At 41.6% G+C, this 13,125-nt stretch overlaps 1 protein-coding gene across 1 annotated transcript in view; it reads left to right on the top strand.

Annotated features, from left to right (window-relative positions):
* Positions 1-13,125, top strand: part of PDZD8 (PDZ domain containing 8) — a 93,493-nt gene that overhangs the window by 25,745 nt on the left and 54,623 nt on the right. Inside the window, exon 2 of the mRNA XM_063103233.1 lies at positions 10,378-10,497. Coding sequence (XP_062959303.1) covers positions 10,378-10,497 — 120 coding nt within the window. The remainder of the gene's footprint in view (positions 1-10,377; positions 10,498-13,125) is intronic.

Below are 13,125 nucleotides of genomic sequence, written 5' to 3'. Positions count from 1 at the left end.
CTGGAGCAAACGGGCAATGTGGGGTCGGATGCCTTCGTGTGCCTCTTGGGACATTGGGTATTGTCGGACAGCTATAGGACTGGCCTGAGCCTTCAGCTCTACGTGGACGGGGGGGCCAGTTCTTAGCCTTCTCTATCCCTGCAGTTTCTGCCCACGCCTGGGGGTAGTTTTCTAACCACCAGTCCATCTGTCTGGTCTCCTGCCCTTGTTTTTCAAACAATTGGTATTCATCTTCCAGCCTGAGAGTTAATACCTGGAGAGGCTTTCCTTGCCAATTTAACACCCGAGGCCCCTCGGGGTCAAAATGAATTTGAGCACCCATTTTGGTGAGGAGGTCTCTTCCCAGTAGTGGGTAGGGGCACTCAGGAATGACAATGAACAAGTGGGATACCCGGCCCACGCCTAGGTCCACTGTTCTTCGGGTAGTCCATGGGTACTGTCTGTTCCCTGTAGCCCCTTGCACCCATGATTTCTTTTTGAGAAGGGGTCCATCTGCCTGTTGCAACACTGAATGTTCGGCTCCAGTATCTACCATGAACTGAGTAGGCTTCCCCTCCACTGTTAGGGTTACCCTAGGTTCAGGGAAGGGGTCCGAACCCCCTCCCCTCTAATCACTGTCTTCCTGCAGGGCCAAGACCTTGGGGGCCTGAGGCTTTTTCTTTTTCTTGGCGCATTCTCGAGCCCAGTGTCCTTTCTCCTTGCAGTATGCACACTGATCCTTTGCTAGGGGTTCCTTCCTGTTGTCCAGTACGGTGTTACTAGGTTCCCTAGTTTCCCTGACTACAGTGGCCAGAATTTTGTGAAGATTTCTTTCTTGGCGCTTTTCTCTCTTTATTTCTTTAGCCTCCTGCTCTTTCTGCTTTCTTTCTTCCTTTTCTTCTTCTGACTCTCTATTATGATAAACCTTTTCAGCCACCTGCACTAATTCCGTTAATGACTTATCTTGTAACCCGTCAAGCTTCTGCAGTTTCTTCCTGATGTCTCTACTAGACTGATCAATAAAAGCAACTGTCACTGTAGCCTTGTGCTCCTCACTCCTAGGATCATATGGGGTAAACTGACGGAATGCCTCCATGAGTCTCTCCAAAAATGCTGACGGAGACTCATTGGGCCCCTGGATCACCTCTCTTACCTTAGTCAAATTGGTGGGGCATTTTGCTGCCCCTCAGAGACCTGCCATTAGAGCCTGGCGATAGACCTTCAGGTGCTCCCTACCTTCTGCCAAGTTGAAATCCCAGTTTGGTCTGGTCAACGGGAATCCTGCATCTATGACATCAGGGAGGAGGGTAGGTCGCCCATCGGCTCCTGGAATGTTCTTTCGAGCCTCCAGGAGGATCCGTTGTTTCTCCTCGGTGGTGAACAGGACCTGGAGGAGCTGCTGGCAGTCATCCCAGGTGGGCTGATGAGTAAAGAGAAAGGATTCTACAAGGTTAGTGAGACCCTGGGGGTTTTTAGAGAAAGGGGGATTCTGAGATTTCCAATTGTAAAGATAGGAAGAGGAGAAAGAAAGGCCAGTACTGTAAGGGCTGGTTGCCCTCTTCATCAGGAGGGCCATAAGCCAGCAGGGGAAGATAGGAATTGCCTCTGAAGAGGCCACTCGTTTACTGCATGTCCCTTGAGCAGGCCCTCTCTCGGGTCCTTGTGGGTCCTCTGGCGGAGCTGATGGGCGGACTGCCTATGGTCGGAGAGAAGGGGGCTAGGGAGGGGGAGGGTCTAGAAGAAGCAAGTCCGATTCGGTGGGAGGTAGGACCTCCGGTTTCTTTCCCATCTCTTTAAGAGCAAACACAGCCAATGGACCTGTTAGGGGAACAAAGGGATGGACCCACGGAGGAGGGTCCGTAACCAGATCGTCCCAGACAATGATATAAGGAACCTGGTCTGGGTAACTTGTAGAATTGAGACCAAAAATTTTTCTCTTTACTGCCGTGATCAGCGGTGGAGAGAAAGAGCCTTCGGCGGGCCACCCGAGTTGGAAAGTCGGCCACTCTGAAGAACAAAGCGTTGCCCACTTATCCTTTTTAACCTGTACAGACAGATTATGAGCCCTGGCCTTCACATCAGTACAGTATTTCAGAGTCAGATTTAAAGGGGTCAAGACAGTCTGCCCCATGTCGCCCCAGAAAGTCGTCAGTCCCAACACACACGCAACCAGACAAACATCCCAACACACACGCAACCAGACAACAACCAAAACACTGATGCGCCCCTGCCACAGGTGCCACAACCTGATTATCAGAGAACTCGGGAGGGGTCTCCTTCCTAGAGATCTCCCATGGAGCCGAACCTGCTCTTCTCCAACAGAGGAATCTGGAGCGTCCTCCAGGATTCCTGTGGCCGCGACGTGCCAGTACGTCTACCCACCTCTATGACCACTACAGACCGGTGACTCCGTCTCAGAGCCTCCGAAAAACTGAAACCAGACTGATGATTCCGTCCCAGAGCCACTGAAAAGCTGAAACCAGACCAATGACTCCGTCCCGGAGCCACTGAAAAGCCGAAACCAGGCCGATGACTCTGTCCTGGAGCCACCGAAAAGCCGAAACCAGATTACAGTAGACAACAAAGACACAAAGACAGACACAGCAGGCAGACAGACAACCACGGTACCTGCTCGAGCGATCCTCCGTTCTCTAGTCTTTGGTCCCAGAGAGAGCCGCTTCCCTGCCAATGCACCAAAATGTAAGACTGGCCCGAAAGCACGAATCTTACTTGTTGGGAAGGCTCATCTCTCAAAGACCAGGAGACAGAGATCGCTGCAATCAAGCAAGAGGTTTTTTTTTATTTCCAGCATGCTGGGGTCGCTCCATCTTCAGGACAAAAGCGGCCCCGAGCTCTTAACAGGAGCACTTTTTATACAGTTTGGTAGGCAGACTTTGGCAACAGGATGAGTTGTATACAGCTTATTGGTCACCTGAGGTGACTTTTTAAATTCACTGGTGGCTTTCAGTGGGGTGGTATACAGACGAGGAACTGGGGAATTGCCCAACAGCCCACCCCTTGTGTGGTTAGGCCCTTCCCGGAACTGGGTGAACTTTGGGCAGTTTGGGAAGCCCTTCATCTGCCCTTACCAGAAAGTCCCACCCGCAGGCTGCAAAATGGGGTTTAATTATAGTACCTATCTCATAGAATTGTTATGGGACTTAATTAAGTTGATAGATATAATGGCTTTTACATGCTGAGTATTTAATAAATCTTAGCTATCAGAACACAGAGATTTATCTATTTATCATAGAGGTATTACCTCTGTATCGCTAAATAGTATCATACAGCTATTCTTGATTTAACAACTTTAGACATTGTCTATTACTTGACTTCCTAAGATAGATGAGGGTTTAGCTAAGTAATACCCTCCTTTTTGTTCCCTTGTGCCTTTTTCCAATATATTTTATCACTGTTTTCAATCATTCATTGAACTACATCCTTATTTTTATGTAACTGATAACAATTATGTTCTGTTCATAGTTAAGTCTTCCTTGATTGGTCTATGTATTAATATTATTATGTCTATATAAATATTTTCTATTACAGAGCTGCCTAATGTGCTGGTATATTTTTCCCTCTCTATATTCCAATTTCTCCACCTTTCTGCCATGCAAAACAATATGTTCCTTGAGTCAAGTTTTGAATTCTTTTTTTATTCTGTTACCAAATTGCCTTTACCAAATTTTCAAGGTAACCCTTTCCCTTCTTGTTCCTTCTTCCTTTCCTATTTATTCCCTATTTCTTGGTGATCTCCTTCCTGGAGCTTTCGTTGCCTGCCCCAAACTGAAGTTTTCTCTTGGCTTGTCACACACCTGTCATCTGGGTTTAGGACATCATTGCTTTCTTGATTTAGATCCACTATTTTCTGGATTACTTTCTTCATTCTTGCTCTCTGCCCTTATTGTGCAGGCGTATATCTTCATGTAGCTTAGGATGCAGTCTTCAGCAGGCTCTTTGTTCTCCCTGAACCTGTTTCCATATCTTTGTGAAATGAGGAAATGATTTGCAACCCATGTAATTGTGAGGATCAAGCACAGTAATGTAGAGCGGTCTTCAAAAAGTTGATGGAAAGATTCATATTAGCTTTTAATTCTATTTTTCCATGAACTTTTTGAAGTATCCTTTTATGTGAAACTGTGAGCTTCCTTGTCAGGTACCTTCACACTGGGTTTAGAGCATGTATTCCAGCAGAAAACAGGGTGGTAATCAAATTAGCTTTAGGGGCGGTAGATCTTTCTCTGGAGTTACATTTGAGTTCTGTTATGGACTGAATTGTGTCTCTACTCCTCCCCCAATACATATGTTGAAGCCCTAATCCTCAGTGTGACCATATTTGAGATAGAGCCAGTTAAGGAGATAATTAAGATTAAATGAAATTATAAGGGTAGGGCCCTAATCCATCCAATAAAAAAACAGTTGTTCTTTTAAAGAGAGGAAGAGATACAGGAGTATACACACAGAGAAAAGGCCGTTAGAGGACACAGTGAGAAGACAGCCATTGCAAGCCAAGGAAAGAGACCTCATGAGAAATCAACCCTGCCTGTACCTTGATCTTGGACTTCCAGCCTTCATAACTGTGTGAAAATAAATTTCTGTTGTTTAAGCCACCCAGACTTTGGTATTTTGTTAAGGAAGTTTTGACTCAAGCATTTAGTAGGTGTGAGATTTTAAAAACTGTTTCTTCGTATATAGTGTACTAACACCTACTTTGGGTGTTATATTGTATATTGTAAGGATTAAGTGAGCAAATATAAAGTGCTTTACATACTACTTGGTGTGGTGATAATTCAGTAAATGTTTGTTTTTCATAAGCATTAAAGGTGACTATAATTTGTTTTAACAGAGCTGTGCCACTTATGGTTTTGTTTATTATTTAATCAGATAATTCTAACTAAACATTTACATACCAAGGCAGTGACAAGAAAATTATTTCTGGATAGCTAGGTTGTTTAGGTATTGTTTTTGTTTTTGTTTTGTTTTAAACAGCTCTATTGAAATATAATTCATATTCCATTTAATTCACATATTTAAAGCTTACAATTTAATGGTTTTTAGTATATTCACTTATATGTGCAACTGTCCCCACAGTCAATTTTACAACATTTCATCACCTCAAAAGAAAACCCATAACCTTTAGCTATCACCCTCTTAATCCCCTACTTACCCTCGGTCCTAAACAACCACTAATGTACTTTCTGTAACTATAGATTTTTCTATTCTGGATTCCACATGAATGGAATTGTATGATATGTGGTTTTTGTGGCTTCAGGGCCTACTGGCTGCCTCTTATTTCTTGGAATATTTTTTCAGCTCCCCTCTGTGCTCTTCTGGCACTCCCATTATGCATTTATTGATTTGCTTAATGGTGTCACCCATTTCTCTAAAGCTCAGTTCATTTTTCTTCATTCTTTTTTCTCTATTCGGTGGCTTGTATAACCTGTGTTACTCTATCTTCAAGTTCACCAATTCTTCTGCTAGTTTAAATCTATTGTTGAGGGCCATTCTGGTGAATTTTTTATTTTAGTTATTGTACTTTTCAACTTCAGAATTTCCATTTTTAAAAAATAATTCCTATATTTTTACTGATACTGTCTGTTTAATGTGACCTTATCATAATACTTCACTTTACTTCTTTAATCATGTCTTTTTTTTTTTTCTCTCAACGTATTTATAATGGCAATTTTGAAGTCTTTTTTTGTTAAATCCAACATCTGGTCATTCTCACAAACAATTTGTTTCTGCAAAATTTCTACTTTTTTTCTACTGTATGGGTCATACTTTGCTGTGTTTTTGAATGTCTCATAATTTTTTGTTGGAAACTAGACATTTTATATAATATATTGTAGCAATCCTGCATACTGGTCTCCCTGCTCTCAGGGCTTATTTGCTTGTTTGTTTTCCAGTGACTGCCTAGATTATTTTATTATAGTCTTTCCCCCTGCAGTGTTGTCTCTAATGTTATGTCTGTCGTTTTCAGCAGTGCTCTGGGGCATAAATTGTTCTAAAAACTAATCCATTCAAATTGTGGCTCCTTTCAGGAATAGTTTCTGAGGTCAGTGTTTGATATTGTGACCCCAGGATGGCTCTTCTCAGCTGTCTTATTTCCTGGTTCTCTCCTGCAAACTTAGGAGCCTACAGTTTAGGCTGTATCTTTCTTAAACCTATGAATCTTCTCCCAACTGCCTTTTATCACAACCTTCATTGTTCTTGATAGTGTCCTTAGGTTTTAGCTTCTCCATAGTTTATTGTAAATGAAGTTAGTTCTTTGGGAAAGAGATTTGGAGATACCTGTTTTTATGACCTGCCTCTCCCTCTCTCTCCCCCTCTCAGCAAAATATCTGAGCCAGGGCTCTGCAGCTAGGGGTGGGGAGAATGGCAAACTTCTCTCTGGGTGATACCCCACTCTGTGAGCTAAGCTCTGGGTTGTGGGTGGGAGGGTAGGGGGCAGCCTGAAGTACTCTTTGCTTCCCTATCCCACCATGGAACCACTGTGTCATGAGTTGGGGCGAGGACAGTCAGGTCCCCAGTATTCTCAATGTGCAGTGCACACGGTAGACACTTCATTCCGTGAGTGGGGGCTGTATTGAAGAAGGAAGCCCCCACTCTTTACCATACATGCACAGAACGTAGTTAGCTGCAGTAACAGGCAGCTGAGGGCTGGATGAGAAATGCTGATGTCCTCCTCCTCCCAGGGAGAAACCCATCCAACCGGGAGCTGGGGAGCAAGGGAGCCCTGTGTGTAGCAGGCTGGAGTGGAGTCTCTGCCTTCCTGAGCTTATTGGGGAAAGAGAAGGAGCTGTCTTGGTTCAAAAACACAGAGCTGGCTTTCTTACCAAATGTTTTAGCTTTTCTTAAATAAGTGTTTCTTCATTTGGTGTTCACCCTTAGGACCACTTCCGGAGGCTTTAAATGTTTTGTTTCCAAATAATTTTCACCAGTTTCACTGGGGAGCGGGTCATCAGAGCTCCTCATGCTGTCACCCCAAAAGTTGGTCATCCTAGGTTGGTTTTTAAGTTTTCTACAGGAAGAAGAGGAGGTAGCTTGTTAAAGAAGGCTAGTTTTCTGGGAGCTTGGGTGAGAAAACTGACATTTTTGAGTTGATAGGTTCACAAGAGATAAAGACTAATGAATTCTGAGGGAATATAGTGTGGTGGGATGGGAAGGTAGAGGAAGAGATAGAGGTACTCTGCTTCATTGTTTGGATTCATTATGGTTTTGGAATACTTAAAAGCTTTGAGTTAAAAGTTTTGAAAACCAAGTGTTCTTAAAGAATGTGAATGTGTGGATCATCTATTTATTGGCTTGCTGAACAAACATCTTTATCCCACTGTTGAGTGTATTCATTTTAAACGAAATACATTTTTCTCATTTTAATACATTTTTGTGCATAAAAACTCTTGGCAAACCCCCCTAGACGTTAATAAATTGAAATTAGACTTTATATAACATTCGATCACACTCCTATGAAAACCTTTTTATTAAATTTCAACTTTATACTTGTTGGGAAAATATAGGAAAATGGTCAGGGCCCCTCAAATGTTCAGAATCTTGCCAAGCATTTGCTGAGAATGGGTTGTGTGTGGGCGGAGCTGGTGCGCCTGCGCAGCGCTGCGATGTGGCTGGCGTTTTACTGCCCCCGGCGGCCACCGCACAAGCGGGCATGCTTTCCAACCTATGGCTTCCAAGGACCTGTTTGCCAGTTACCTCGCTCATAGACCTGCGTGTGAGTGGTCTGATGACCCAGCCTGGCATGTGAAAGGTTTGTGACCCAGTCTGTAACCGGGCTTGAGGGGTCTGTGAGCTCCAGACCCCATCATAGCTTGACAGTCGGCCCAGTCGGTGCAGGATTACCGGCAGATAAAAGAGCTCCACAATTGGTGACGTCGGAAGGATTCCAACATTAGCCTAGTAGGACAATACTTGACAAAAGAAAGTTGTTCTTAGAGCAGCTGTGATTTAAATAACTTGGATTATTAAATTTTAAGTCTCTAGTGTATATAATAATATTTGTAATGTTTTACCAAGCAACAGAGTTATATGTTCTTTAGGGGCCTTAAGGCCTACATGTTAAAAGCACTCAGCTACAACATTGTATTAACATAGAAAATCTAGTTCCTACTTTTTTTCCCCTCTAAGAATGTGGTGCCAGTCTGTCTGACTCAAATGACTTCAAATACAAATTAGCATAGTAGTTGGGAGAAACCGAAGGTGCTTTCTGCTTTTCATACTAGTTCAGCAACAAGAAAGGTACTGTGTACCTGCTTATGTTTCCTTAAGGTAATTTTTTTTAAAGGAAAAGACTTTTAATCCTGTTTACTGGGGAATCATAAACCAGCATTTTTTTTCTCTGTCAGTATAAACTGTAGTGGGCTGTTGATATTTTCTAAGTTTATTTCATTGTTAGTGTTGTGTTTTTATAAATCAGCTCAACACATACTCGAGTCCTAATAGTGTTTGAAGCAACCTCTCAGGTATGTGAGGGATGCAGAGAATTGGTCATATCTGACACTTCAAGGCATAAGTGCACAGCAGTTTAAATGACTGCAAGATAAAGAGAGTGAAACCCAGCATATGTGGTCTGCTATGTTCCAGGACCTAAAGCTGAGTGTGGAAGGAGTGTAGAATTTGTACAAGCTTTTAGGAGTAGGGAAAACTTTCAGTTGGTATGAAAGGCCTGAAAGCTGGAATAGCATAGTGTCTTCTGAATACATGAGGTGACTTCCTAGATTGGAAAATTTATATTAAGGGAATATACGATTGGAAAGATTAATCATGGTGGGCTTTGAATGTGAAACCAAGAACTTTTGACTGTCTCTTTTTTGGTGATTTCAGTGGGAAGTCATTAAAACTTTTTGAGCAGGCAGATGTCATGGCCAGTGACAGTATGTAGGGTGTAGGGGCAAAAAGGTGTAATCTCTTTTCTTACCCATCATAAGGGTCACGGTTAACACTCCTATAACAAAAGACAGGTTAACAGGAGAAAAGCATAACAAATTTATTTAATCAAAGTTTTACATGACACAGGAGCCTGCAGAAATGAAGACCAGAGACCAAGGGAAAATTGTCTATTTTTATGCTTAGGTTTGTTTGATGAAGAATGGATAGCCATGTAGATATGTGATTGGACAAAAGGGAATGATCTAATGGTAATAAACTGAGGCAGGAAAACCTACCAAGGCCTGACTGTTTAGATTCTTCTTGGCTGCTCCATGTAGCTTTCCTTCCTCTCAGGTATGGGGCAGGACCCCACTGAAGTGAGAGTCTTTGTGACCTGCTGTCTGACAAGGTAGGTCAGAAATTTTCTTTATGGCCAGAACCTGGCCATGTTTCTTGGTTTTATGGCTGGATTTGAGGGAGAGGGGTTCTAGTTTCTATGACCTTGGTGAAAAAATAGGGGTGGGAGACAAGGCGGATAGGATAATGTCAGAAAGAGAGTTTGCTTCTGAGGACTTCAAATGTCCTTCAGTTCAAAGTACTCAGCATGCCAAAATGCCAGTCTTTGGGTTATCATTTTCTGAGCCCCAACAGTGTGAACTGAAAACTGTAGGGCCTTAAGCCCAATTTCTCTCATTTTCTTTGTCCTTTGCTTTTATGGAGGAATATGAGGTATGTTTCAAATTAAAATTTTTTTAAGGCCTACAATTTATAACTCAGCACATCTTCTCCATAAAAACAAGGGTATGAATGATGAGTATATAAATGCGTGAATAACTCAGAGGTAACTGAGGTGTTATGTGGTTTGGTCTTTGATAGAGTCAGACTAGCTTGAATTCTGGTTTTGCCACACTCAACTGTGTAAAATTGAACAGATTCCTTAACCTTTCTAAGCCTCACTCTTCATTTGGAGAGGGGAGTTAGTAATATCGCCCTCTCAGGGTTGTTAACATTAAAGAAGATAATGCATAGAAAGCAATTAGTACACTACCTGGCAAACAGTAAACGTCTCTGATGAATACTTTTGCCACTATTAATTGTTGTTAATATTATTGTTATTGTTATTATTATCATCATGTGCTAGTCACTATTATATTGTTTCAGTGGAACAACGCGTTCTGAATTTTTATCTTGAACCGTAGGAACACTCTTTTCCATCTTGTCCATGAAGACTCTCTCTCCTGCCCCACCTAAACTTTAGGGCCTACTGACTGCCTCTAGGTTTTCCTTTTCTTTGTTCTAAGTGTCCTGCCTTGTCCATAAGGGCATGCCACAAAACCAAGACTCCTGGGTGCCACAGAGAAAGCACCACTTGCTGCCAGTAAGCTTTGGTTTCACAGAGCACATGCAGTATTGGGGGGTTATTTTGTTTTGTGTTGTATTCATACAGGTAGGTTTTGTTATGCTTTGAACTGTGATGTTTATTATTCAGAAATTTAGACTTATCTTTACTTTTGTCAGGTTTAAGCCGTTTTTCCCATACCAAACCTTGCAAGGATTTGAAGATGAAGAGCATATCCATATACAACAATGGGCACTTACTGAAGGCCGTCTTAAAGTTACCTTGTTAGAATGTAGCAGGTATGTTCTTGTTTTGTCATTCCTACATTATGGGAAAGAAAGCACTGTGAAAATTTGTGTTTATTCTCCTTTTCTGTTATTTATGTTGTATTATTTACCTGTAAATTCTCTAATTGTAAATTTAATTTCATAAAAGTAATCGTTTCCAGCTTGCAAAAAATCTAAACCGTATTTTAGAAAGTACTCTACTTGGTGGCGGGAAAGGGAGACTATTCTGTAATAATTCCCAAACTTTTTAGATGCGTAATGCTCTGGTGGCATATTTTTAACTCACTGTACCTATTAGAGACCATTTTCTAGCATAGCAGTTTGAGAATTGCTCGTGATAACTGGAAATGCCCAGTAAAGTTACAAAACCAGATTTTGAACCTTGCGGTTTCTTAACATTTTAGAACCGGAAGGGATCGCAGAATAGTCTTGCTACCTCCTCACAAGGGTACTTCAAAAAGTTCATGGAAAAATAGAACTAAAAGATAATATGAATTTTTCCATGAATTTTTTTGAAGCACCTGGTATGTTACTTTGCCAGCCGCACAGTACAAGCTATGTTCATATCCTGCTTGAACTACTCTACACTAGCCTTCTTACTTATCTCTTAACACTCTGGTTCCCAGTGTAACAGCCAGAATGATCTTTCCTAAATGCAAATCTAATTTTCACTCTTCTACTTTACACTTTAGCTTCCGCATTGCTCTTAGAATGTGGATCCAAATCTTCACTGTGACCTACAAGTCCCTCTTATATCTCTGGCTTCTTTCTCACCATCCTCAGCCTGGCCCCTCATTCATATTGCTTTAACTATGTGGGCCCTAGGGGAAGGGGCTGGCAAATTTTTCTCTAAAAGGTCAAGAAGTAAATTTTTACTCTCTGTAATTCACAGTCTCTGTTGCAATTACACAACTCTTGCCTTGTAGTGTGAAAGCCGTCATAGACAATATGTAAATGAATGGACTTGGCTGCGTGCTAGTAAAACTTTATATATAAATTTCATAATTTTCGTGTCCTGAAATATTGTTCTTTTGATTTTTTTTCAACCATTTAAAAACCTGAAAACCACTGTGCACTAGTCAAGCTTCTCCAGAGAGACAAAACCAATAGGATATGTATATAAATATACGAGAGGAGGGAATTTATTAGGGGAATTGGCTCACACGACTGAGAAGGCTGAGAAGTCCCACAACAGGCCATCTGCAAACTGGATGCCAGTAGTGTGACTCAGTCTGAGTCTGGAATCCTTAGAACCAGGGAAGCCAATGGTTTGATTCTCATATCAAGGCCAAAGGCCTGAGAGCCAAGGGTTGCACTAGTGTAAGTCCTGGAACCCAAAGCCTGGGGAGTCTTGAGTTCAGATGTCCATGGACAGGAGAGAAGGGTATATCCCAGCTCCAGCAGATAGAGCAAGTGATTCACCTTTTGCTCCATTTTTGTTCTCTCTGGGCCTCCAGCTGACTTGATGGTGCCCATCTATATTGAGGGTGGAACTTTTCCACCCCTTCCACTCAGGTTTCCATGCTAATCTCTTCTGAAAACACCCTCATAGACACACCCAAAAATAACACTTACCAGGTTTCTATGTATTCTTTAATCTAGTCAGGTTGACACCTAAAATTAACCATCACACACTGGTAACCCACAGGCCATACAAAACTGGATTTGAACCATAGACTGTAGTTTGCTACTCCCTGCTTAGATATTTTAAAGTACCAAGACCCTTGTGTTGACTCTTTGCTATTTTCCTGGCCTACCCCATTCTCTCCTCCTTGAAACCAACATTTCTTGGTTCAGCTCAAAAGCTACCTCCGTAATGTCCCTCCTGATCATTCCAAGTACAATTATACTGTCCTTATGCTACATTTCTGTGACACTTGTTTGTACTGCTTATTTTGTACTTATCACTTTTTAAGTCCTGGGGTGATTCAGGATTGTACATTATTATATGAGGATGTCTGGTTGACAAGGAATTCTTTATTTTATCACACACACACAAAAAAGACTATGCTGTATATTTTGTAAAAGGAACTACAGTGTACAGTAAATAGGTATAATAGGAACTATGCTAGGTATTTAGAAAAAATTAATTCTTTTGCCTTAGTGTTACTGGTGGATTGTGGATTGATTATATGTATGTTAGCTTGTAGCTAATCACTAGCTTTGGTGTTAACTTTGCTCACCATTCTCTTTACCCGTGACCCCCTCACTTAAAGCCTTGCTGCAGGAATGAAAGACTGAATAAGGCATTGAGAAAGTATGGTCAGACATTATTTAGGTCATGTTGAATTGAGCTAAGTGATACAAAGAAAAGCATTAGAATTTGTGAAGTACTTGTAACCTGCTTTATTTTAGTAAGGAACTGTATAATAAATCTCTGGAAGGATACATGAGGAACCAATAAAAGTTCTTATGAGGATAAAGAGGGAGGGGAACTGGGTCGATGATGATGGACAAAGTCAAGGTGACAGCCAAACTATTCACTACAAACTCTTTTATATAGTTTGAATTTTGTGACTGTATCACCTGGTCAAAAATAAAGACCAGTATTTTTAGAGAGTATATAATTGAGTTTAAGTAGAAAACCATCCCTTTTATCAGTCTGTTTTTAAGTTAGTCCTGTTGGCTTGGGTTATATAT

Source organism: Cynocephalus volans, chromosome 7 (assembly GCF_027409185.1).
Source record: "Cynocephalus volans isolate mCynVol1 chromosome 7, mCynVol1.pri, whole genome shotgun sequence".
Classification (NCBI taxonomy): domain Eukaryota; kingdom Metazoa; phylum Chordata; class Mammalia; order Dermoptera; family Cynocephalidae; genus Cynocephalus; species Cynocephalus volans.
Note: the sequence above shows the minus strand (reverse complement) of the source record. Positions and strands in the feature narration are given on the sequence as shown.